Here is a 24,752-nt window from a genome sequence, read left to right as displayed (position 1 = left end):
GAGCTAGGGTATGTGAATAGTGTGGGTGAAGTGAGGGAGAGTATTGAAAGTCTTGTGGGAGACAAAGGTGACAAGGAGAACAGTGTAGAAAAGGACACTAGAAGAGGGAAGAGGAGATTGGACGATGTTTGTGGAATGAGCAGCGAAGATGTGAAGAGGAAGAGATTTAGGGATGCATAGAAAATTGAAAAAGTAGTCAATGATTGTACCACGAGTCAAGTCACTGTGGCTTTTCATTTCAAAATCGAGTGGGAGTATGAATAGGTCCTTGAATTTACACAGGTCTTTGTATAGGCTTCGGCTGCACTGCCGTCGCCGGAGCACCAGGCAACGGGAACAGCGGCGTAGCCGCCTCGTTCATTTCGCGGATTTTCTTGATCAAGTTGCTGTCAAAGTGTTAGCTTACTGTGCTTGCATGTCCACCTTCGGAGACATTGACTTACCTAACAGGCAGATTCAATCTATCCTGCTCTCTCCAAAGAATGCCAACAACCTTCTCTCGCCCGCGACTGTGATCTTCCAAGTGTTCTGTGATCAATTGTCTACCCAACTCTTTACTGCAGCCGTAGATTTTCTGGGTGCAACCGTCGAAACTGCAGATCCAGGAGTCACGGGGGCCATTAGCTTCGTATGTCGGTAAGGGTGTTGATATTATCGGTGGTGATACTATTGATTTAGTGTTTCCTGATGATGATGCTGGGTTCGCGTGGGGAGGGAGATGAGAAGGCCGGGAACGCAGTGGAAGAGGTGGTACGGCGCTGACTCCTTCAGAAGCAGAGTCCGAGTCGCCAGTTGTGGGTGGAGATTCAGGTGCTATGGATGCACTGGCTGTGCGTTTTCGTCGATCCTTCTCGTCTTGATCACCGTCCGTATCGTCTAGTTTTCTCTTCTCTCGACCTGGTGATAGGGCGTGGGTTGGCGTGTCGATGCCTTCTTCCTCATCGTCTTCATCACTACTTGTAGCGTTGCTGCTTTGCTCGGCTTCCGAGTCGTCACTTGCCGGCACGGGTGCTTTCCCCTTCCCGCCTTTCTGTCTCCCTGGCTTAATGCTGATCCCTTTGCTCTTGCCAGAAAACTTTCCACTCGTAGGTCTTAGCACAGAGAGACGGCCTTGCTTCCGTCTGCCCGGTGGTCTACGCACGGGTGTTGTTATGGCGTCATCTTCCTCGTCGGACGTGTCTGAAGAACCGCTTTCACCGTCTCTCAGAGTTCCGTGATCTTTCCGTGGTTTCAGTTCCACCCCTTCAGCCCGCCGTTGTTCGGCTGCGGGAAGACTGTGGCCGGCTGACAGCTCTTGATATATAGGTTCGGCGGCAAAGAATTGTATGTTCTTCCGCCGCGGGCGGTCCATCATGTAGCACAGATTCTGTGCGTGTACCAGAAGCACGTTCTTCGCAGTGTCCACTTCCTCAATCTCGTATCGCCTGACAATGAGTTCGGCAACGCGATCCACCGTTATGTGGTTCCGTCCTGCTCGTAGAACCCGTTGGTTCACTGCTTTTTGCATGAATTCGAAGAGTGCGGCCGCCTCCCACCAGTTGTCGTCTTTCTTCGGCACTTCCGTTGGTTTCGGTGTCGCATTCGCTTGTGCCGTTTTGGAAGCTGGCGTTGGTGCAGATGCGGACTTCTGGGTCCTCGCCGAGCGTTCGGGTTGGATCTGAGAATAGCGCCCTTCGATTCGTGCCTTACAATTATCGAAGTCTTTCTAAACGTACGTTAGATTCGGCACACGTTCGAGCTCCATGCTTCCTACCGGGAACCGCCGTCTGAAACGTTGATAGATAGGCGTGTTACTCCAGCTCAGTCCCTGGGCTTTGTTCAGAAAGCACATCATGAGGAACAGATGATGTTGGTCGAATAGTCTCTCAGCCGTGGTCACATCGTTGCAAGGAAAACGCTCGTCCTCTGCATACTGTGTCATGTTAGCGCCACAATGTTGCATGATTCTAAGACATGCTGACCTCTTGGAAGACCAGTTCAGCACTGGGCCCGCTACTCTTCTTCCGCGACTCGCCGTAGATGTCTGTGACAAAGTATAGAAGTTCCACAGCCTGAACCATCTGGTCGTAGATGGGCTTGTACTGCGCTGTCGGTCGTATCTCGAACCAGCCTGCCTGGCCTTGCGCCCAAATTACGTATGCGCCGTCGGTCATTTCGCCGTAGGAGAAGCGCGTCACATGTTGTAGTTCGATTTCCATGGGCTTGTAGGGTTTCTTCAAAACTGCAGTCGCGTTAGCCAGAGTGCTTTACTTAGTCGTCGCGTCCGACAGCCGACAAGTATGTCTCACATACGATATTTCAGCTGGCCGCGCCCAGGAGTCTCCAATCTCCCTTCCACTCGGAGGGGAGTATCCGCATATGCAGCAAGAAGGCTCGCGGGTTTGCCATTGCTTTCGAAGACGATGCGCGCATCGCTCAGGACAAAGATCTCCCAGTCGTCGGAATTGGTGTTGGAGGCGTCGAGTGGCTTCAGTATCTCGGATTCTGGGGTCGGCATCTTAAGAAATAATCTCGGGTATGCTGCATGCTGCGGTGTTACAAAACAGAGCTGCCTGTCCAAGGTCAGGTAAAAGAAGTAGTGGGGATGAGCAATGCGGGCGGGCGCGAAGGGCGCGAGACGGGATGCGCGTCCAGGGTCAAAGGCGTGTTATCGATAGCTGCTTCCCGAGGTCACTTGCGTCACTCGAAAGCCAAACTCAAGCGTTGCAGCCTACAACACATTTTATAAGCTAGAAGGTGTTGCATCCAAGTCTATGTAGTCGGCAAGGCGATATATCACTGAAGGGATTCTTACAAAATGTAGCTATACCAAATCTAACTTTTGCGACGACATGGGAAAGGCTATTTCCGGAAGAGCACATATTCTCACCTTTGAGGTCTTCGATATTGTACCTAGGTATTGCCTAGAAGATCCATAGTGCCCCCGGGCGGATACATCACGATATGAAAGCAACATGAGCTGTGGGAAAAGTCAACGTAGCCGGCAAATTAAATTATACTAATAGTGGGTATCTTGGATTAACACAACGAATTCATCAAGTCATCTCATCATACCGCAGCCTCCTCGGCAGCCTCCTGCTTGCGTATCTGATCCTCCAACCGCTTCTTTTCTGCTTGCTTCAGTCTCATCATAGTCACCTCCTCTAAGCTGTGTGTCTTTGGGCTGAAAGAGAACTTTGGGGTTCCTAGTGGTGTAGTACTTCCGACGCCCTTCCCTATGCCTGGGCCAAACGATGACCTGAATGACTGGTTCTTCGGCGTAGATATAGGTGTTGATGGCGCTGAGGGCGCGTCGTTGGTTGGTGATGTGAGGTCGGGCTCGCCGTTCGCCCAAGCCACGGACTCGAGCGATGGGTAGTCGGACTTTCCGTCCAGGACGGCGGCGTGCGCGTGATCGAGACGTGTATAGATGATAAAGACAATGGCGATGACCTTGCGGTGCTTCTCTCCCGATGGCCGGATCTTCTTGTCCTTGCCCATGACGACGCTGTCGATCTTGCCGTATTTCGCAAACATGCTCGATATCTTGTCTTTGTCCCAGTTTGTAGCGTCGCCTTCTCGTTGGAACCGGACCTTGACTGTGCGATCGATCTCGGCGGAGTCTCCAGGCTTGGGTGCCTGCGGCTCAGGGCTTAAGTCCACGAAGCTTGCCTCATCCTCTTCTTTGCGCTTCTTCTCCATGCGCTCTTGTGCTTCCTTTCTGCGCCTCTTGCCATCTTCGGCTAATCTTTGTATCTCCTGTTCTCTCCTTTCCGCCTCGTTCATATCTTCCGCCCTCTTCCTCTTTAGGTTGTTCATGAAGTCCTTGCCCTCTCGTTCCCTCCTTTCCAGGTCATCCTTCATTTTGCGCCGTCGACCATCCAGAAGCTCATCTTGGAGCGCTTTCTCCCGCCGCCTGGTACGCGCGCGGTCATATTCGCCCTTTAGCTTCTCGTCTATGAGGATATCTCGAGCCCATCCGAGATAAATAAAGCGATCCGCAGCATCTTTGTTATCGGGATTTTTATCGGGATGGTAACGAATCGAGGCTTTACGGTAAGCCTTCTTGATCGCAGCTTCCGGCGCATCGAATGCTACACCAAGCAACTCGTAGAAATCCTCGGTGGTTGATTTCGCGAGATCTTCGAGGTCCTTGTTGGTGTCGCTCATGATTTCGGTAGATCAAGGTATACGTGAGCAGGCAGGGGGCCAGAGCGGGACGTTGGCGCGTGGGATCGAGAGGGGAGACAAAAGTCGCAAGTGGATGTGAATAGCGCAAGCGCGAGGCAGGCGCAGAAACATGTGAGATGATCGCCCACTAGCGCGCCCTCCGGCTTGGCGCATATTCTCGGAACGGCTACGAAATTTCGCGTTACCGCATACATTGTATTATATTTTGACAATCAAGTAGCACACAAGATGATGTATACTCCAGCCTGATTTTGGAAAATATTTCTCTGTGTAGGCTGTAGGCAACATAAGTTCTGTTAACATCTAGTGGCCCCAATACCTCCCACCCTAGTAGCTAGAGCTCCGAGCTTCCTTCTATCACCCCGCTGATGCCAGTCGCATCTTCGATAAAACGCGCCATTATGACTACTCCACCGACCGAGAGTCGCAAGGTGCTTGAAGGTATCTTCGCGATCAACAAGCCGCAATGGGCCTCCTCCGCCGGCGTTTTGCGCGACCTCCAAGATCACTTCTCTCGCTCGCCGCTATTCGCACCCTGGCTCGAAGCCCAGAAGCGCTCCCTTATTATCGCGGACGCTAAGCCCAAACACCTCAAGAACATCAAAGCGAAACTCGGTCACGGCGGTACCCTCGACCCAATGGCTACGGGTGTCTTGATTGTCGGCATGGGCAAGGGCACGAAATGCCTACAACGCTTCCTCGAGTGCACGAAGACATACGAATGCGTGGTACTGTTCGGCGCGGCGACAGACAGCTATGATGCTGTAGGCAAGGTTGTCGGCAAGGCGGAGTACGAGCACGTCACAAAGGAATTGGTCGAGGAGAAGCTGGCGCAATTTCGCGGCAAGATCTTGCAAAAGCCAAGCGTCTTCTCTGCGCTCAAGGTGGACGGCAAGAAGATGTACGAATATGCTAGAGAGGGTAAGGACATACCCGAGGTGGCAGCGCGGCCGGTCGAAGTAGAAGAGCTGGAGCTTGTCGAGTGGCTGGAACCCGGAAGTCATGATTTTGCCTGGCCAAAGGAGGAAGTGGATGGTGCTGAGATGGAGGGCGCAAAGAAGCTGATGGGGATCCGAAAAGAAGACGCCAAAGTCTACTCCGACACAGCGGCAAGAAGAGGACGGAAACGATCGAGGTCACCAGAAAACGACCACGTTGAAGGCGCAGGGCAGCAACCGAAGATACCCAAGACAGACTCCGAGCCCGCCATGTCTGGCGCTTTACCAGCAGAGGTAGCACCCATTGAGGAGACCCCGGCGGAGAACGAAGTCACAGACGCCAGTGTCGAAGCGTCATTACCGACAGAAGAGAAGCCTGTAGCCTCAGTGGAGCAATCTGAAGCAACCGAAAACACGTCAACAATCACCCAGGATACCGCCGCTGAACCCGCCGACGCTACCGCACCATCAGCTCCATCTGCGCCCACTCCGCAACCCCCAGCAGCTCGCCTTCGCATGACAGTAACATCTGGCTTCTACGTACGCTCTCTTTGCCACGACCTCGGTCTAGCCTGTAACTCGCTCGGCCTCATGTCGTCTCTCATCCGCTCTCGCCAAGGCGACTACACGCTCGGCCAGAACGTCCTAGAATACACAGATCTAGAAGACCAATCGAAGTGGGAGCCCCAACTTCAGAAGCAGCTCGAAGAGTTCATGGAGAAGGAGGGCTGGCCAATTGAGGAACTGGACGACGACGAGAGCTGGGAGGGGAGGAAGAAGGATCTGATGGAGCAGAGGAAAGACAATGACCGGGAGAAGAGTTACAAGGGCGGTGGTAAGAAGTGGAACTCGAAGGGAAAGGGAAAGTATGGACGGAATGGGTACTCCAAAAACATGGACGGTGGACGGAAATGAGGGATTGGCACTACTATGACTTGCATTATGATACCCCATGAACCAATAAAAATGACTTTGGTATTTGGCTATGGAGAATTGTTCAAAGAATATGTGTATGAACAGGTTGAGCATGCGACCCAGGTATCCGACATCAAACGTCCGTCCTCGAATTCCTTCGACTCAGACTCTGTCTTATACTCTGAAAGCCCCTCTGCACCTCCGTCACAGCATCATCCGCGCCCTGCAGTCCCTCTGCTTCATCTTTCCGATCCTCATGGTTGATGAACAAGAAGGAGAGCACCATGATCGCCGCGCCGACCCAGTACAACGCCGATGCATACTGCGAGTCCAACAGCATCTGCCCGACCAGACTGCACGGAATGGTCAGACTAAGTCCAACAGTGACAATCAGCGGGGAAGTAAGCAGCATAGCGTACGCCCAGCAAAAGTCGGAGACGAGAGATGATGCGCTGTTGATGAGCACGATGTTGAGGATGCGCGATGTGGGCGGGAGCTCAAAAGGTTCTATACCTGTAAGATGTAGGATGATGAATCCAGGCCAGAGTAGTAAGATGTTGGACAATCCAACAAGGCCGAAGAAGAGAGGCATGTTGACTTTTGTCTCGTCGCCAATCCGAGACTTCATGAAGACCGTGTAGAAACCGTATAGTACAGCGGACACAAAGGCCATGACGTCGCCAATGGCTAATTCTTTTGGTGTCTTGTGTGGAAAGGAACCGCGGTTCTCATCCGTTTCGCCAGACACGTCGACCATGGAGATGAGGGCTACACCGCCGAGAGACGCGAGTACGCCGAGGAATTTGAGCAGCGTGAAGCGCTCGACGCGCATTATGGATCCCAGAAGTAGGGTCCAGATGGAGGACGTGGAAGACAGGATAGTAGAACTGGCGACGGTTGTGTACTCCAGACAGGCGGCCGCAAAGTAGTTTGCCAGGAACCAAAGGAGACAGAACTCCAGCGCCAGTTTCGCTGTATCTCTTATCGTCAAGCCGTCGTCCTCGTCCTGGCCACCAGGTTTCCCGGATGCGAAACTTTGGGAGCCGTGCAGCGAGGATGACAGCAGGACCTCGGTCGCCTCGTCATTGCGAGCTTTGTTCGAGGCTGAGCTTGAAGACGGGGTCTCGTGTTCGCGGAGGAGCTTCCATTTCCCTGCTCGCCGTTGCAAGAGGTCGCGTGCGTGGGCTAGGAGAGGTTGGCGATGCTGCCGCGCGCTGTTGGGACGGTGACGGTCGACCCATAGGTGGTGGAGGAACATGGGTAAGAGAGGGATGACGAAGAATGTTGTGTTTACGTAGGTTACAAGGTAGGGTTTCGAGTAGGAATCGTCTGCGAATATTGTCTGTTGGCTTGTCAGCTATGCGCTTACCACTACCCATGCCATCCCAGGGGATGCGAGGTACGTACACTCGCGAGGAAATTACTAGCTGTCCACAGTAGCACCGTCGCAAGTAGGAGAGCTATTCCCACTGCGTGTCGCACTTTGCTCGTCCATAGTCCCTTCTTCTGTCCCTCAGCCCACTGGCTGGCCTCGCTCGCTGGGCTCTCGAGATAGTCTTCCCCGCGCAAGTATGCGCTCTCGTCGGAGACGTCGCTAACGCGTGGACTGAGCGGCGTCGTCTCAACATCTTCTTCCCTCCGAGGTATCATGTTGGCAGGGTGTAATAGAAATTATTGTAGGTGTATAGGACAGGTCCGTCAGGGAGGGTCTTCGGTGATAAGCGGGCTCACGGTCGCGGTACGTGTCGAGGCATGGAAGAATATGCGAGCGCCCATGAAATCAGTCGCTTGTCAAAGGCAGAGGAATATGCAAGTGATGGACTCGTGGCACGGGGTGGTTCGGCGTAACACGCGGACACTTGATAAGAGGGTGCTAAGTCCCGGGGGTTGCGAGTTTCATGTGTCCTCGTGTCTCAAAGAGGCCCGTTGACGGAATTGTGGCGGTGCCGCCTTAGCCACGGACCCACGTCATCACGGATACGCGGGCGGAAGGCACGCGTCTGATAGCACTCCAGGTAAAAGTATTGTTCATGTATGTATTCATATATTCTTAGGCAGCTATATCGACTAGGTGACAATGACCCCATCCGTGATGATAGATTACAGGAGTAAGAGATCCTCCTGCTCAACAAGCATGTTCAACACCAAACTCCATGCGAACTCCAGATGCAAGACGGCATTGCGGCAGATGAGGTTCCACTGTCGGCTCTCATAAACGTCGCTTATTTCGTGATGGCATACACTAGCATGCGCAACCGCCTTCGCTGCCCTTGAGGTCGATCGGGATTGTCTCGGGGAAGTCGTTGCTGAAGTCACCCACGTCCTCCTGTGCTAGAGCTTGTCGTGCGATAACTACGGATGTCAGCTTCCGAAAGCGGGGATTCGGATGGCTCTAGGTCTGGCTTACCTTCAAAAGCTTGCTCGACGTTGATGGCCTCCTTAGCACTGGTCTCGAAGTACGGGATACCACCCTTCGATTGACAAAATGTCATGGCGCGCTTGGACGAGATCTGGCGCTGTTAGCATGAAGCCTTGAACGGTCGCTACAGAGACTCACCATCCTTTTGCTCTCCTCCACATCGATCTTGTTGCCAATAACAACCTGTCCGCGTCAGTACAGATGTACATCCAATCTACCCGTATGCACCTACAAATGGGAAGCTCTCAGGATCCATCGGGCTGGCCTGAACCAAGAATTCGTCCCTCCAGCTATCCAAGGTATCGAAACTCTTCGAGTTGTTCACGTCGTATACGAGGACGCAGCAGTCGGCACCGCGGTAAAAGGCAACACCGAGCGATTGGAAGCGCTCTTGGCCGGCAGTGTCCCAGAGCTATCGTAGGTCAGTAAGATCCAAGCGCGCAGAATCACATGTACACACCTGCATGGTAACCAGCCTGTCGTCGACCAGCACTTCCTTGGTCAGGAAATCGGCACCGATCGTGGCTTTGTAGCTTGCGCTGAACTTCTTGTTGACCTATAGAGACCGTATAAGCCAGTATTCATAGCCTCTAGCTATCACTCGTGTCGTGTATAGCTCTACGAGGGGTTCTCCGTACATATTGGTTCATCAAGCTCGTCTTGCCGACCCCGCTGTCTCCGAGGATAATGACCTGCGCGCATTAGTCTTGAAGGTCAAGCCCTATCGGGAGCTGGTATACCTTGAGGAGGACCTTCTTCCTTGATGCCATCTTGTAGAGAGTGTGTGTGGGTAGGAAGACGAGGTACGGCGCGGTCGATTCGAGGCGCGAAGCTAGATGCTTCGAGGTGGTGCGGAGCTGGCTGCGCGGATACTAGGCCGAGGTAGAGGGTATGCGACGCCAATATCTAGGTCTCCAGGACGTTGGTCGAGTAGGGAAATCGATGCACTGCGTTTATGGCGCAGATACGGTGAGGATAGGTGCAGCTTCGTTACCAGAGATCGATGATGGTTGATGTCAAGCTGGGCACGGACATGGCGCTAACCGCCCGTCCCATGCACATCTGAGGTGGTCAACCCACGCGCCCACCTGACACCGCATTCACATAGACCGTCTACCCCCACCGCTGATCACGACTGCCCCTGAAGGAGAGCTTTATCTATATCTCAAGTTAACAAAGTTGCTGGTGTCATCGCCAATCTCCAACCTAGCGCGACCGTGAACCTAACCGATACACCCAGGGCTACCAATAGATCGCCTAAGCGGTAAAGTTTAAGGCTGCCAGTACGGTCCTGCTTACATGTCGCTCGTAGAACTAGCTTTCCAATATCAAGATTCATGATCTAGTTGCAATCCTTGGACACCACATCTGCACTCACCATTTGTACATACAAACCTTGCTTTAGATAATTTAGATAGCACCACATAGGATATCATCTTGTGTTCCTACTCTAGTGCTGAGCAAGATTATACTCAAAACCTCCAGGAATCGTAAAACGGCCCACCGCCTCAAAAAAAAAAACACCGTATCAAAAAATCGAGGTGTAAGAGAACCTAGATGTCTTGCTCCTCAAGCATAGCCCAAACACTTTGCTTTGCCAGACTACGCATGTTAGGTCTTTGATAGCAAACTTACACAGTCAAACTATCAGTAAGCACTGATTTTCAATCGTTGGTTTCTGATCGAGTGAACTGGAAGAGACGCGATTCGGTCAGTGAATGCAAACACGTCTTGGCAGAGCGTCGATTTCACTATAACTGTAGTTTCGATATTGCGTTCTTTCCTCGCCCCAGCCAATACCACTGATCCTTTCCGCATCAATCTAGAGTGTCACAGCTCCAGAGATCAATCCTTTGCCATGACGAACGCGGATCCCCTTCACTCGCATTTCATGGCGCTCACTAATATTGGAGGCACTTTGTCCGAGCAGGAGCGTATACAGCTGATCAGTAGGTCGCTAATCGCCCCAAACGCTCTTTGTTTATGAGAGAAAACTGACATGAGTATCTAGATACGCTGGTGTTTCTGGTCCGTACCGAGTATCCTTCCGTCGCCAGTGTTCGCGACGTCAACCTGGTCACTATCCAAATATCATCCGACAGATATCGCATCGACGTAACATCCCGCAAAGGTACGATCATCTTCGGGTGGGACGTAAGAACACGCCTTGAGGTGCTCGAGGGTCTCCGTGATGCCATAGAGAAGCGAGCAGCGCAAGTGATCTTGGATACGAGCGGGCCACGGAACGGACGTGTGCTGGCAAAAGACCAGCCAAAGTCCCACAGACAAGACCCCAAGGCGTCATCGGATAATCTGAAGCATGAGACTGACAACTTTCTTGCAAAGAAGGCCGATGGCGATTTTGCAAGTCTAGACGCCATGCTCGTGAAGGACGACAACAATCATCAGACCCGGATACCTATTCACGCCGGTCCAAAGAGAAAGGCGCAAGATCAGAACGAGTGCACAAGGAAGAAATCCAGAGGAAATGACTGCGCCATGAATTACGAAATACTTGGCGAAACAGAAGAGCAAAGGATGTCAGACCATAAAGGACATGAGGAAACGATGGACAGCCACATCGAAGGCGAACCAGGGGACATGGAAGAAGAAGATCCGCCTCCATCTGTCAGTGCTGTGCTTGCGAAATATGCAGCCGGCGAGCCAAAGCGTCGAAAGTGGAGGGGTCGTACGGCCGACACGCCAATGAGGCACGATAAAGATGGCATTGCTGAAGGAAACGTGTCCGACGACGAGCAGGTTATCATTGGAGAGGACAATGACTTCTGGCGCGAACGGTAGATACCGCGTGGTTAGCATGCTGAGGGCCACGCGAGTGAAGGATGTTTGGCAGTGGTGTTGGGTAGTACCTGCCCAGGTAGCGGGAGTGCGAAGTCCGGCGCTAGCACCCTAGCAGTCGCGATCATTCTGCGCGCATGTCCTTCGCTTCCTCACTCGTGTCAATGAAATCCTATGCACAGCGTTGACAATTTATCCCATTCTACACGAAATCGTGCTGATGATCGAGCTTGATGGGTCTTGATGGTTTACTCATCCTACGCCGTACACGATGGTTTCTTCGCAGCTTCCCCGTGCGGGGATCCGTATGGTAGCCACGGTCTTGGTTCACGACCAGCCGCAACGCAATTGTATATGACAGCGCATCGGGTTTGAAACTCATTTCTGTCTTTTTACCTCTCATTTCTCTTACCACGCACACAGTGTTACTTGGAAGATGTCGCAAACTACTACTACCGGAACCGAGGCGATGCGCCTGCCAGCAACGATGAGAGCATGGCAATGGTCAACATGCGGTACCACGCTCGAGGAGGCACTACAGCTCAATGAGTCAGTACCGTTGCCGACAGCGAAGCGGCCACTCGCAAGTGGAGAATCTCTGATTCAAGTTCACGCTGCTGCTCTGAACCAGGTCGACTACAAGCTTGCAGAACTACCCATCGTTGGGCGAATGGCCATCCCTAAACCAGCAACCCCCGGACTTGATTTTGCTGGAAGAGTCGCTGAAGCGGGACCGGATTGCGACCTCACGGTCGGGCAAATGGTTTTTGGCAAGCTCGAGCCGAAGCAACAGTTTGGCACGCTGGGCGAATATATCATCGGTTCAAAAGCTGGAACGGTGCCTATACCTGATGGTGTCTCAGCGGAGCAAGCAGCAACGCTGGGAGTCTGTGGTCTTGTTACATATCAGTGCCTCGCACCGAATGTAAAAGCCGGTGACAGAGTACTAATCAACGGTGGTTCAGGTGGTACAGGCACTTTTGCCATTCAGATCGCAAAAGCCCTGGGATGCTATGTCACAACGACCTGCTCCGGTAAGCGTCCCACAGTCGAGAAAGTAACGCATTTTCTGATCCCTCACAGGCGCAAATGCTCAGCTTTGCAAGGATCTTGGGGCCGACGAAGTCATCGACTATCGCCAGAACGATGTACCTACCATTCTGGCAAGCAGCTCAAACCACTATGACATGGTTCTCGACAACATTGGACATCAGTTTGAGCTATACTGGAAGTCACCCTCCTTCACAAAATCTGTTGCGAAGTACGTCCAGATCGGATCTCAAGTGAGCCTACCCTTTATCTACGATCTCGCATTCCGCTTCCTGGTACCGACGTGGCTTGGAGGTGGAAAACGGCCATTCTCTTTCGGTCTTGCTTCTACGAACTTCGATGACTTCACGAAGTTGGGAAAGCTTGTTGCGGACGGGAAAGTGAAGCCTGTCGTGAGTGAGGTGTATGCTTTCGAGCATGTACCCGACGCCTATGAGAAGCTCAGAACAGGTAGAGCGAAGGGAAAGCTAGTAGTCAAAGTGGGAGCGAAGTGAACGATTGGCTGAAGTGAAAGCCAAGCGTGCCACCCTCCAAACCTGAAGCGAAGGCAGACTGTCGTTCGATGGCCGCAGTTGTGTTCGCGCCTGGAACCGAATTGCTTGCTGCGTGCAATCCGTTCAGCCTCAGTTCGCAGAACCTCCCAATGGGGGATTAGTGCGCGAAAACGACAATCTGGATAAGAAAAGGACCGTTGTTGCCATTCGCTCAGTTGGGGTGGACGCGCTCGTGGCGGCGCTAAGGCTGTTTCAGGCAACGAGGAGGCTGTGTTGAACGCCGATCTGCCCTCAGCTGTGTATACCAATACGAGCATACAATCTACCAGGTTCCATATGGATCGATTCCAATATTTCGAAATTGACTTGTAGCAGTTAAGAGAGAATGCAGGCAGCCCATTACTAACAAGAAGCATGCTGACCATCGCGCATATCACAGAGATACTGTGACGCGCCTACATTACCCGAATACTTCTACCTTGGAAGCGATATGAGCGCCTCATATTCAAAGCAGGCAGGCAAAAGAAGACAGGAAGCCAGTCCGGAAGACAATGCTGAAGAAAGGAAACGACTTAAACCAACCATCGACCTGACATCACCATTGTGTACGGGATGTCAAATGCTGGACATCGACAACGTGTTCGAAGCGGCCCTCAAGTACTACAAACGCAGAGTGGACGATCCAGACAAGAAGTCGAAGCTCTACGAAGCTTCCGATGGAAGGCACTTCTACGCTGATGCAGTTTCGGTGCATCGGTTTGGTACGAGGCTGTCCAAGCCATCAGATTGTCCCTTGTGCGACTTCCTTCGATCTGTCAGAGTCGAGCCAGATGTACATGAACGCTACAAACTACTTGCGTTCCGTAGCAGCGATGCTTGGCTCTTCAATGCAGATCGGGTGAGAAACGCGTTTAAAGAACCCGACTTCCTCGAGGAACGCCACGAAACAGTGTTCATGGCAGTCGTGCCAGATATAGAGTCGATCCCAACAACCGGGCACGATGCCACATGGCTAGACTACGAGATTCCGGCTGTGGGGGCCATCTTTTACAAGTCGGCTGCTGAGCCTAGCGACTTTCTCAACCAGAACCTGCTGGGAGCAAGAGAGCTCAAGGGTTCATTCGATCTTGAGCGGTTACGGGGTTGGCTCGATTACTGCCGCAGTGGACACGGTACCGCCTGCAGACAACGTGCATCGGAAGAACCGGTAACCAGAGGCTTTCGTCTGATCAACTGTACCAAGGATCCTCCCGAGGTTGAAGACAAGCCGTGGGGAACTCCGTACGCTGCTTTAAGCTATGTTTGGGGATCCACGCCCGCCGATCTGGAAGACTGGCCGACGACTGTCATGGACGCAGTCGAGGTCACACGCAAGCTCGACTTTACCTATCTGTGGGTGGATCGGAGCTGTATAAACCAGGCGGATCCAGAAGAGAAAAGCTACCTAATTTCGAGGATGACCACAATATATGAAGCTGCTGAGTTCACCATCGTAGCAGCTGCAGGAAGTGGTGCTAGCCATGGTCTTCCTGGGGTACGAAACACACCTCGCAAGCCACAGCCAAAGTACTACGCCAATAGCGGAAGTCTGCTTCTTTCTATGCTCCCTGATCCGCGGCGAGAAATACTCCAATCGCAATATTGGACCCGCGGGTGGACATACCAAGAAGGGGTCCTCTCTAATCGCCGTATCGTCTTCACGGAACACCAGTTCTACTGGGAATGTCGATGTATGGCTTCGAATGAAAGCGCGGATGTGTCGCTGTTCCACCAACCCATAAGCCATGAGAACGATCCCAATACCATTCTGGTAGACTTCATGTTAAGCGGCATATTCAAAGGCGGCGCATTCAGCGGAGGCAGTAGCGCGCACCAGGGAGACTTGGTCATTGCTAATGACGAGGAGTATCGGCTGGACTATGGCTTTCCTGTCGTTGAGGAGATAACCGTTGGAGCGCAATTGCGAGGGCTGTGCGAACATATGCGTGAGTTTACGAAACGACGCTTGACACAAGCTACAGATACCCTGCCAGCCTGTAAGTAGTCTGCCTCGGAGAACTGCCGGTGTTACCAATACTAAATTCTGCGCCATCTCTAGTCCAGGGTATAGTTGGAATGTACGAACAAACCACGTCGCTACATTTGTTTCACGGAATACCTTTGTGGACGGGCGACGTTGCTGGAAGCGCTGCCCCCGCTCAGATTACCTTCGCCTTGGCTATATCGTCATGGTTTCACCGCGCAGGCTCGCATCAGGCGATGTTTATCTCCGAAGAATGTAGGCGACGTAACCATTTACCTTCGTGGACCTGGTAAGAGAGCCGTTGCGCGAGCTGCGTGTAAGACATAGACTGACTTTGTGCCTTTAACTTTAGGGCTGGCTGGGGCGGTACAGTGAGTTGGCGGCTACCTCCCAACACTGAATATTGCGCTTATCTAAGTGATCTGATCAACGCCACGAGCCCAAGTCTCGTATGGGGTGCGAACATCTATCTCTCTCATCCTGGACGTCCAGAGGTAGTACGGCTACTAGACCGAAGCTCAGCGCTTCGCCTGACACACGGGACATTTTCCACACTGGAGATAAAGAATCCGTTTCTCTTGAACAAGTTCCAACCGGTCAAGGAAGTAAATCGAGAATGGTCGTGGGGCAGACTGGTTGGCAGGATTGGTCGCGAACGGTATATGTCTCACCGTGTTGACAAAGCCACAGACTGGTGGAGGATAGGTGGTCGCCTCGCTTTCACCAGCATGTCAATCGACATAACCCAACAAGAGTGGACTGCCAAACACGGCTCTGGCGAGTTCATAAGTGTTTTGATCTTCGTGGGGAGATTCCTCGATGTCGAGCACGGGTAAGTGTATTTGTACAGCTGTATATGAGACATACACTAACCTTGTACACTGTAATGTAGCGCGGCACGATTTCTGACGTTGCGAAAGGTACCTCATTCCAATCCTGTTGTGTGGGAGCGAGTCGGCATGCTTTCTTTGGTGCTTGGCTACATAGGCAAGACCCGGAACATTTCGGGTCTTTTTCACCTGACGCCAGCTCATGCTCGGAGTGGTTCTATAGTGATCCAATGAATTAGCGACTGTCGCGACTAGATGTCAAAAACGATTGTGCAACCTTAGGAGTTGCTGTGAATACCCTGGGGCGTGTGCGTTCAAGAAATACGGCTAGCGATGGTAAGATCGATGCTGCAATTCCAAAGGAGTGTACGCTTAGTGCTCTGTAGAAACTAAAGGTGCATACGGTTTGTTGAGGATATACTTCCAGGGTGGTGATGGGTTAGACAAAGTTCGTGATGTACGTCATGTAGCCGCACCCCACATATACCTTGGCAACAGCATCCATGAGCCGACGTCTTCACACGCCCATCCCGTACTTTACCCTGAACGGCAGAGACGAAAATTGAAAGAAGAGTCGCGATCCTCAAGCTTTTCAGTGACATATACACAAACATGCAGAAGGTTTCGGTCTGGGCTGACGAGCTCGGTCAAAAGCGGATAACCTAAATAGGAAATCCCATCCAGACATGTCGCATCACCAAACATGGAGGAATTCACATTCCCATCTTGTCGCGCACGTCCGAGCCCTGGCATGCCAATTATTCTAGGCCGGCAGCTTCAAAAGTACCGGTTCGGTAGAGAAGCCCGACCATGCGAGTGATCCCCGACAGGGGCCGGGGTGAGAGGTGTCAGGGCGAGCAGGTAATGTACCCGCTCAAGTGCATGTTATGTGTCACTGGCGTATGGTACCGAAGTGCCGATGCTGTTGGTTAGGATCCGAGGTGTGCTGGTACCATGGTGCATGTATCAGGGATGTGGGGAGTGTGTTCTAGAATACTGGCTAGTGTGGAACGTGGTTGCAGGATTTTCATGTGTTGGCTTTGTGGTACGAGTCGTAAGGGGCGAGTATCGTGAGATCCAATTTAGGAAGGCGCTTCCGATGTGAGAGTACTATGAAGCGGTGTGAATTGGTCTGACTGATGGGTGGGTTCGGTGATGCTCTGTAAAGAAGTGTACGCCATGCACAGATCTTGCGCAGCCTCAGCGGCTTATGTATACCGCTTTGTTCGTGTGCCCAGAGTTGAAGCTAGTCAATGATTTGTGAGTTACTCCAAGAAAGCATGGGCCAAAGATATGTCAGAGCGTAGAAGTTGATTCTGCTTGTACTATGTATTACTTGCTATTATGCTAGTCACGAATTGTGATCTATGAGTTGAACTTTTCTTTGTGCCAAGGAAAAACGCCTGCTGGATGTCCATTCGATGCAAGAGCGGCTCAACCTGAGCTCAATCCAAATAAACCAGCAATGAGTCGAACGCCGTAAAAAATTCCAATAAGAGTGGCGAGCATGTAAACGCGACGCCGGGTATATCCTACAGTCCACTAGTGATAGTTCCAAGCGAAAATAGACCAATGGCACAGTAAGGAGATTCGTGAAGCGTCGATGATCTCATCGTAAAATGGGGTATAAGCGAAGAAAGGAAATAGGAAGCTCGCAGCTATTGCTCCAGGCTGAAGCTTCCGGAGCGGGAGCTGCTGTTGGAAAAAGGAAATTCGCAGTCGTCGACGTAAGTCGGGGGGCTGATAGGAACGTCTTCGTAGAGAGGAGGTTGCTCCTCATCCCAAGCAATACCCATACCAGAGCGCTCAGTGAGCACGAGGTGGAACTGAGTGCGGAGAACGCGAGCGGCGCCAGTGGGAGTGGCTTGGTTGAGCTTCTTGAGGGGTGCCCACTCTTCAGCGACAACCATCTCAATGATGAGGTTGTGCTTGACGCTCATGCCGCTTGGGCTCTCCATGTCGCAAAGAGGCTTCAGGCCGACGTTGCAGGCGGCCTGAAACTCTACGTCAATCTCGCCCTTCTCAAAGTCGGTCTTCCAGCCAGTCTTGACCTCCTCGCTGGCGATGGCGCGGACATCCTCGTGAAGGACACCCTTGCCCTCACCCCCGACCTTGGAAATGTGCTTGGCACAGGCTGGAGCAATGAACTTCTGCGTCTCTTCAATGCGCCAGTTGAGCTTGCGGAGCCTCCATCGTGTTTGTGAGTCTCCTTTGTTCTGCACAATACCAGATAGGCGCATCTCAATGGGGAAGTCACCAATCGGGTGGATGACCGGGGGTAGCTTCACTGAAGCGGTAAGGTTCGTGGGAGGGAAGATGCGAATAGAGTGCTTCTCGGCCCCGGGAAAGATGGCGCGCTTGATGTCCAGATTGCGCTTGTAGGTAATCTTACCCGATGAGGTAGTAGCAACAGCGGAAAGGTAGTAATCGACTGTGGCGAGGCTACCATGTGTAGTTGCAGGCAGGTGTCCCGGCAGCAAGTGGCTGAAAGGGAATGTGTGTGGGCCATGACGCAGCGAAGTAGGATGCGTCAGGAACTCCCACTTGTGGATTTCGGTGGTTTGCGTGCTGCAATCGGGGCAGTGTGGGGCGACAGGCTTCTTAGTGGAAACGATGGCGAGCATGCGCATCTCGAATTTTTCCACGGTGACGTAGGGGTCATGAACGTTGATGACGAGCTGACCCGAGAAAATAGCGCCGGTCGAAGACTGGGGGCTGTTGTAGAAGACAATGGGCGGCGACTCGACGCTCATGTTCATGGAAGCCGCGCCCTGAGCCTCTACCTTGGGGCTCTTCTTGACTTCCTCTTTTTCTTTCGCATGCTTGTCATGCTTGTGGCGGTTGAAGATGTCCATGACGAGCGACTCTTCCGACTTTGACTTTGCTTTTACGCGGGGTGCGTCGTAGGAGTAGACGGGCGGAAGCAGGCCTTCGGCGTGTGGTTTGACGTGGTCCAGTTTAGGCAATGGCGTGGGAGCCACCCTCGCGAGGGTGCTCAACAGGCGACCGGGCATGTCTGATAAAGAATCCGGGGTAGGGCTGAGATTGAGTGACGTGAGTGGATGTTGGCAGCTGTGAATCTGCGAGATAAGGAGCTGTCCAATGGAGTGAGGGAGTGGGCCGAGATCCGATATGCAGGTGCAGCAACTGTTGAATGCGGCGGCGTTCAAGAGTTAACCTTGTGGGAGTGGAGGTGGTTATAGAGAGTCTGTGGCAGGAACATGTTCTAGCTGTCAAAGTAGCCAAAGGGGTAGCACGGGGTAGGGCGTGGTCTTATTTAAAGGCGTTTAGCATTTTGAGGGAAGTTTTACATGAGAGAAACTCGATTTCGCATGATTTCATCGGTTATACCAGATGCAGGGATTGCGCACGCCACGCTAACGGGTTCTGGCAAGCACACCCCTGCGCCTTCCATGGAATTTTTGGGTCAGGAGGAAGGAACGCACGGCCTGCCGCTCTCGCGATCGCCCAGTAGCTGTCGTGCCTGCCAACTAAAAAGACGTCAACACCTGGGCAACCTTCTCAGCTGAGCTGGTACGAGAGCGTCGTGACTGTCGCGCCCTATACCGGTGTATGCAGCGCATTCCCCATCACCATGCATTACCAAGCGCTCGCTGCTGACCGCCGATTCATCACCAGGCCGAACACATTCCGAATTCCAGCTCGTGCTTTGGCCGCCGCCAACAAGCACCGTGGTGGCTTGACTATGCGGCCAACATGTGTGACTCGCCGACGGCCATTCACTTCAGCACACATTGTACCAGAGGGTCTCCACCCGGAAACCCTGGGGTGCTCGTCCATCGCAACGGCACACTGTCCGCCCGCTAGCCATCATTCGCTGACGCACATCTGATGCCCTGTTCCCCGCAACATGGCGTTGTGATCGCCTGCAAAGTGCGACTCTGGGGACGAATATTCGAGCATCTCCTCGGACTGCCCATAGACCGGCGCGACTCCCCGCACTCCTCAAGGGCGCGCATCGTCACGTCAGGAGGTGCACCTGACACGTATTTGATGACCGCTCATGCGCCCTACTTGACTACCTTGCGCATTGCTAATTGTGCAACGTCTTCGTCAATTCACAGTCATATTCGTGCTCATCGTGATGGCGACAGATGCCAAGCCGCGCCGGCGTTAGGTAATGCAACGAGTTTTTCCTACACCCACCGTGGAGCGAGAAGAAACGCTGACTGGGTACTCCACCTGTCCCAGATCCTTTACAGCTTCTTTGCACACTTTGGCGTTCCGGCCCGATATTGGCTGTTACCTACGATGCGTCGTGTCAAAGCATCCACTTGTTGAGGGACCAGACTGGTCTACATTACTCGATGGAAACTGCACCGGTTCCGATCACGCAGCCACTTTCGCGTCGGAAATGCCCGACGAGCCCATGTGGATCAGGGCAGACGAAGCCTCCAAACACCACCTAGAAATCTCACGATACTTCGCTTAACAACGGCGACGCTTGCATGGCGTCCGCGATCTGCCAAGACTGGAGCGCCCGATTCGGTAAAACAATTGCATTCTCTGCATATCTCTTGTTACCTGAACCATACACTGAGTCCATGTGGCGCAACCGTGGTTCGTTCAAGGATCTCTTTCCCCTTGACATGTGCAACTCAGCATGCCACGCGTAGCTTCAGGGTTAGAGTCATCATGGCGAAATTTGACCTGAAACTGACGCCATCCAATGGCCCGTGAACGTGTCATGGCGGGACCACACTGGCAGCACGAACACCATTTCACCGCTTCTGTGGTTGCTGAATGCACACATAAGTCGCGGTGTCTAGACCTCTAGAACAGTGCCCTGCATTGCGGCTCTTCGTAGCCTCATCCGGGCGCGAAGCTTCGAGCTACGACGGGCCGATTCGGTATACCTCTCTTGATCTCCAGTCCAGTATTGCACAGCGCTCCCTCTGTGGCGCTTTTTGCATCGGGGTCTTTTCCGTCGTATTAAGGCTGTTATGGTCACGAACCAAAGTAAGCATCATGGCTTCTAGCTTCGTCGATCTCGCTTTCTGTACTGAACGCCGAGCAACCCCGGATCGGAATGCGGAGTAGCATCGGAACATATCATGCTCATCTACTCCGAGAGCCGCCTGCCATTTGTCCTATAGCACTCCCTCTGGGCACATTCAGAAATCTCTGCCCGTGATACACGCAAGCGCGTCACCAGGACACGTCTGAACACGCATTATACCAAGTGGATCGTTTTTGGCGGGACATGGTTTTCTCGCACCGAGTGTACCCGCACCAACGCATCGCTAGTACCCGCATAGGAACAGTACCAAGATCTCCCACGTACGTCGATCTACCGTGGTCAAAATGCAACAGCTTTTTCTAGTACCTGTAGCAAGATTTTCCACGCCCCATAAAACACCAGAGCCGCGCAAATCTGCATCCTCACTTCCTACCTGGAATAGCTTCAATCGAAGACATGGTGAATTCGACGTCTCGCTGCATGTCTCTAGACGACGTAACCCATTTTCTATGAAATTACCTTTGGATCCAGCCGCAATTCGTACAATTAAGAACGATGCGCTGTGCTTGAGTTTCTTTTGCAGCTGTGTTCAGGATCGCGACTGGGTAGGCACGACGCATGCTCCACAGTCAGCGCTTGCGCGGAAGATATTGCAACCTTCTCCCTAGCATCGTGTGGAGTAAGTGGGTATGGCAATCGATTCGAGCTAAACGTGTTCTCGCGTGTGACATCGCAAACTTTTCTCAGGGGTCCCTGTTCCTGTAAACAGACTCACGCCATGTATCCCCACCGCCAGACTCAGAAAACTCCATTAGCGTAGAACGAGTGTTTCGGACATTGCGTTGAAACCAGGACTTTCAAAGTAGAGAATAAGTCACGCATGAGCATGCAGTTGAGGAAGTGGCAGGTGCATCAATTCATTAGATCGTGCTACGTGCCATGTAGACCTTCATCCATCCTGTTGTCCGAACCCTAGACTCCATACTATGCAAGCCGTGTTGGTATCTTCAAGTGGTATCGTAGATCTACTCGTCGTCCTCATCGGCCTCGTCGTTGACGACGTTGAAGAAGCGGAGCTCGTAGACGCCCTTGGAGGTGGAAACGACACGGAGCCAGTCACGGAGCTGCTGCTTCTTGAGGAACTTCTTGGTGCTGTCAAGCTATTAGCCAACATCCTTCCCTCTGATGCGCCAGGTGTTCAACATACAGGTACTTCAGGTAGCGGCCAGAGAACTCCTGGTGAGCAATGACCTCGATCTTGCCATCGCCCTGCTGGCTGATCTGGATGGTATCACCAAGGTTACCGGTGCGGCCCTCAACCTTGATGCGGTCGTGCAGGAACTTCTCGAAAGCCTGGATGTCGAAGATCTTGTCGTTGACGGGCTGCGAGCAGTTGATGATGAACTTCTTGGTGACCTTTTGGCCCTTCTTGGCGGCAGCGGAGCGCTTCTGTAACTTGAGTACTTAGCCTACTGTTCTTGTGCGCGTGGGGTGCTCCCTTGCGCTGGACAGCAAAGCGGTTGTACATACGGTGGTGGACATTTTGGCGGTATAGGGAGGGGAGCGCAAAGAAATGGATATCCTGCGTCTGATTTGGAGGGGTTGGAGAATGAGTGAGTGTCGCGCGGTGCGCCAGAAGTTCGAGCAGTTCAAAATTGCCGGCACGATGGTGGGGTACTAGACCCGAAGAGGCTAGTGGCGCCGAGTGTTCGAGCAGCTCGGTACCTGAGGTCATCATCATCGTTGTTGATGCCTCCCAGCAATTAAACGCCCTGACTATTATTCCTGCATTTCGAAAGTCAATAACCTCCGCGCATGCTTTCCATGAAGGGCGCGACACGGCTGTTACATTCACATCACGAGCCAGCCATCCTCGTCCTTCTATGCGAGCGCGATCACTCGTCTGTATATTTTCCAACAGTCAAACACGCGTAAGAAACCCATTACACTATCGAACAGACCATCTTCCGAGACGATTGATATTATGTTATCACATCTAGCGTTTCTATTTTAGTTCTACTGCCACGTTCTAAGGTCTGCTACCGAGGCCATTACATTCCAAGGTTCACTCCGTCACCCCATCTGCATGATACAGCGCTATTGAGAGGCCGAGAGCCTAGGGAGTAATTGACCAGATATCGTTGAGCCATTATTGTAGACGTGCTTGCCCTTATAAATGACAATCTTCCTCAGTTTCGGCGGAACCGGTTGCGCAGACGCGAAAACAACCCGCTTTCGCGATTGATTTCACCCTCGGCGTCCAATGCCTCCTCTTGCATAGAGTCGATGAAGTCGTCATTCTCGGCCTCCTGCCCCTCATTCTCGAGCCGTGAAACCGGCTCACGTGCGCGAGCTTGACACATCTCTGCACGGCATTGCGGGCATGCGTTCGCACCGTTCATAGCTGACTCATTGACCCAGCTGTCTAGACAGACTTGATGGAAGTAGTGAGCACACTTCGTAATCACTGGTCGTTCTTCGTTCTTGTTGTCTTCGTGGACATCGACCATACATACGGCGCATGCGACACCCTCAGGAACGCTCTGCACTGGTTTGCAGAAATCCTCGATCAGAATACGCTCGCCAGTCGGTTGAAGATCGTCATCCATGTCCGAATTGACATCATCGTCAGAATCTCCTAGGTATGTAAAGGGAAGTTCTATGGTGCTGTGCAACATCCCATCCTTGTAACCCCGACTTGCTTCGACAAACTCGCGGAAGCTCATGTTCGAGCGGCACGTAGGTATGTGCGCTTGGCTCATAGCACTTAACACTTGTACTGTCACGGGCTCAAGGAAAGCTGAAACAATCCAAAAGACTTCTCGATTAGTTAGTGGAGGCAAGCTAGATACTTCCCTGAAAGCTCGAGGGCCGGAAAGGCGTCGACCTTCTAGCTTTGCTTCGCAGAACGTGGCGAGTTCTCTGAGATCCAACTCGCGGAGTGCGGGACAATCACGACATTCCATTTCCAAGTAGTTCTCCAAGTCTTTACAGTAACGCTGGATCTGCTCCGGAGTCGGATGTTGTGTTAGGAAAGCCGTCAGAATGATGGCAGTCCTCTCTAGTGTCGCGAAGAACCAGCCGACGTTTTTTGCCGATACCTGGGACACTACTCCTGGTACCACGATAGCCAGGCTAGGAAAGTATCTGTGGAGTTCATCGAGATCGGCGCGAGATCCTTCTGGAAAGAGTGCGAGGCTTGCGTGCCGTAACCAGCTCATTCTGAGTCCGGAGGGGGTGGCTGCGTAGAGAAGTAAGCGAATCATACTGAATCTTGTGTGTAGGTTGAGTTAGAGTTCTTCGGGTGTGTTGATGATAATGAGGAAGGGGGAATAATAGAGACTTTTGTGACTTCAAGGTGACGAGTGCAGGTGAACGTAGAAAGCGTTCGTTAAGAACTTGCAGATCAAAGGTCAACGAAGTCGCCGGACTGTATAGTAGTGAAAAGTCGCGAAGAAATGATCTAGGCACATGTGCGCACGAAATAGTAGGCACGATACTGCTGCCTCGAGGTTGGTGGCAAAGTGTGGTGAATTAGGTGCCGTGAGAAACTGACTCTCTGGCCGACTCTGGTACAAGCTTTCATCCAACAGTATACGAGGCATCCCTTGACTTGACCACCGCATTATCCATCCGCAGATATCCCGGTTTTACCAGCTTGTTTCGCCGGTTACATGCTCTCGTCTGGGGTTGTTTGCACGTTGTGCGTCGAAAGATTACATCTGGTCACTCTTAACGTGCGCCTTATGATACCTTGATCGCAATATTCTGAAGCAAAAGATCTTCCTTTACCTAAATGTTGAGCAGAGATTATAGATCGCTCTCGCTAGGCGACATATTCAGCCGAGTTGCCTCTGACGCTAGAGTGCATGCGCGCTATAGGTATTCGCAGCTTTCCGCCTTCCTGCTACACGAGGCCTCACGGTAAAATACGGAAGATAGAAGCAATTGCTCACTTCCAAGCTGGCTTTTCGACGTCTTTCTGAAGCAACACCGGGTGTCGGGAAGGACCCCTGGCACGTGTCGAGATCAGCGCGTTCCGAAAAGAGGATAGTGTCTAAACTGTTCCGAGACCCGGTAGCATCATCGCCTGATGCGATGCGATAGGCGGATGTCCTTGCATCGCCTTCTTG

The 24,752-nt window shown here is 52.4% G+C and overlaps 11 protein-coding genes across 11 annotated transcripts; 4 read left to right on the top strand and 7 right to left on the bottom strand.

The window, feature by feature from the left end:
* Window positions 1-274: 274 nt before the first annotated feature.
* J4E85_003281 (uncharacterized protein) lies at window positions 275-2,497 on the bottom strand (the record flags this gene model as incomplete). Its single annotated transcript, XM_051467550.1, has 5 exons — window positions 275-386; window positions 444-1,705; window positions 1,754-1,912; window positions 1,962-2,221; window positions 2,293-2,497. The coding sequence occupies 5 exons, from the start codon at window positions 2,495-2,497 to the stop codon at window positions 275-277; spliced, it is 1,998 nt and encodes a 665-aa protein (XP_051328709.1).
* Window positions 2,498-3,048: 551 nt separating this feature from the next.
* On the bottom strand, window positions 3,049-4,149 carry J4E85_003280 (uncharacterized protein; the record flags this gene model as incomplete). The annotated part of the gene is made up of 1 exon (XM_051467549.1): window positions 3,049-4,149. The coding sequence occupies one exon, from the start codon at window positions 4,147-4,149 to the stop codon at window positions 3,049-3,051; it is 1,101 nt and encodes a 366-aa protein (XP_051328708.1).
* A 389-nt stretch (window positions 4,150-4,538) lies between these two features.
* J4E85_003279 (uncharacterized protein) lies at window positions 4,539-6,023 on the top strand (the record flags this gene model as incomplete). The annotated part of the gene is made up of 1 exon (XM_051467548.1): window positions 4,539-6,023. The coding sequence occupies one exon, from the start codon at window positions 4,539-4,541 to the stop codon at window positions 6,021-6,023; it is 1,485 nt and encodes a 494-aa protein (XP_051328707.1).
* Window positions 6,024-6,156: 133 nt separating this feature from the next.
* Window positions 6,157-7,673, bottom strand: J4E85_003278 (uncharacterized protein; the record flags this gene model as incomplete). Its single annotated transcript, XM_051467547.1, has 2 exons — window positions 6,157-7,365; window positions 7,431-7,673. 2 exons carry the CDS (start codon window positions 7,671-7,673, stop codon window positions 6,157-6,159), a joined length of 1,452 nt encoding a protein of 483 aa, XP_051328706.1.
* Window positions 7,674-8,265: 592 nt separating this feature from the next.
* YPT7 (Rab GTPase ypt7) lies at window positions 8,266-9,212 on the bottom strand (the record flags this gene model as incomplete). The annotated part of the gene is made up of 7 exons (XM_051467546.1): window positions 8,266-8,375; window positions 8,431-8,533; window positions 8,581-8,625; window positions 8,675-8,854; window positions 8,903-8,998; window positions 9,081-9,134; window positions 9,183-9,212. 7 exons carry the CDS (start codon window positions 9,210-9,212, stop codon window positions 8,266-8,268), a joined length of 618 nt encoding a protein of 205 aa, XP_051328705.1.
* Window positions 9,213-10,300: 1,088 nt separating this feature from the next.
* On the top strand, window positions 10,301-11,244 carry J4E85_003276 (uncharacterized protein; the record flags this gene model as incomplete). Its single annotated transcript, XM_051467545.1, has 2 exons — window positions 10,301-10,391; window positions 10,454-11,244. 2 exons carry the CDS (start codon window positions 10,301-10,303, stop codon window positions 11,242-11,244), a joined length of 882 nt encoding a protein of 293 aa, XP_051328704.1.
* A 484-nt stretch (window positions 11,245-11,728) lies between these two features.
* On the top strand, window positions 11,729-12,785 carry J4E85_003275 (uncharacterized protein; the record flags this gene model as incomplete). The annotated part of the gene is made up of 2 exons (XM_051467544.1): window positions 11,729-12,275; window positions 12,325-12,785. The coding sequence occupies 2 exons, from the start codon at window positions 11,729-11,731 to the stop codon at window positions 12,783-12,785; spliced, it is 1,008 nt and encodes a 335-aa protein (XP_051328703.1).
* A 490-nt stretch (window positions 12,786-13,275) lies between these two features.
* Window positions 13,276-14,829, top strand: J4E85_003274 (uncharacterized protein; the record flags this gene model as incomplete). Its single annotated transcript, XM_051467543.1, has 2 exons — window positions 13,276-14,319; window positions 14,347-14,829. The coding sequence occupies 2 exons, from the start codon at window positions 13,276-13,278 to the stop codon at window positions 14,827-14,829; spliced, it is 1,527 nt and encodes a 508-aa protein (XP_051328702.1).
* Window positions 14,830-17,296: 2,467 nt separating this feature from the next.
* Window positions 17,297-18,652, bottom strand: J4E85_003273 (uncharacterized protein; the record flags this gene model as incomplete). Its single annotated transcript, XM_051467542.1, has 1 exon — window positions 17,297-18,652. The coding sequence occupies one exon, from the start codon at window positions 18,650-18,652 to the stop codon at window positions 17,297-17,299; it is 1,356 nt and encodes a 451-aa protein (XP_051328701.1).
* A 2,992-nt stretch (window positions 18,653-21,644) lies between these two features.
* Window positions 21,645-22,161, bottom strand: RPL22 (60S ribosomal protein L22; the record flags this gene model as incomplete). Its single annotated transcript, XM_051467541.1, has 3 exons — window positions 21,645-21,771; window positions 21,827-22,074; window positions 22,150-22,161. 3 exons carry the CDS (start codon window positions 22,159-22,161, stop codon window positions 21,645-21,647), a joined length of 387 nt encoding a protein of 128 aa, XP_051328700.1.
* Window positions 22,162-22,808: 647 nt separating this feature from the next.
* Window positions 22,809-23,840, bottom strand: J4E85_003271 (uncharacterized protein; the record flags this gene model as incomplete). Its single annotated transcript, XM_051467540.1, has 1 exon — window positions 22,809-23,840. One exon carries the CDS (start codon window positions 23,838-23,840, stop codon window positions 22,809-22,811), a length of 1,032 nt encoding a protein of 343 aa, XP_051328699.1.
* Between the last annotated feature and the right edge of the window lie 912 nt (window positions 23,841-24,752).

The sequence above is a fragment of the Alternaria conjuncta genome (assembly GCF_024043145.1).
Source record: "Alternaria conjuncta strain BMP 0040 chromosome Unknown scaffold_4, whole genome shotgun sequence".
Classification (NCBI taxonomy): domain Eukaryota; kingdom Fungi; phylum Ascomycota; class Dothideomycetes; order Pleosporales; family Pleosporaceae; genus Alternaria; species Alternaria conjuncta.
Note: the sequence above shows the minus strand (reverse complement) of the source record. Positions and strands in the feature narration are given on the sequence as shown.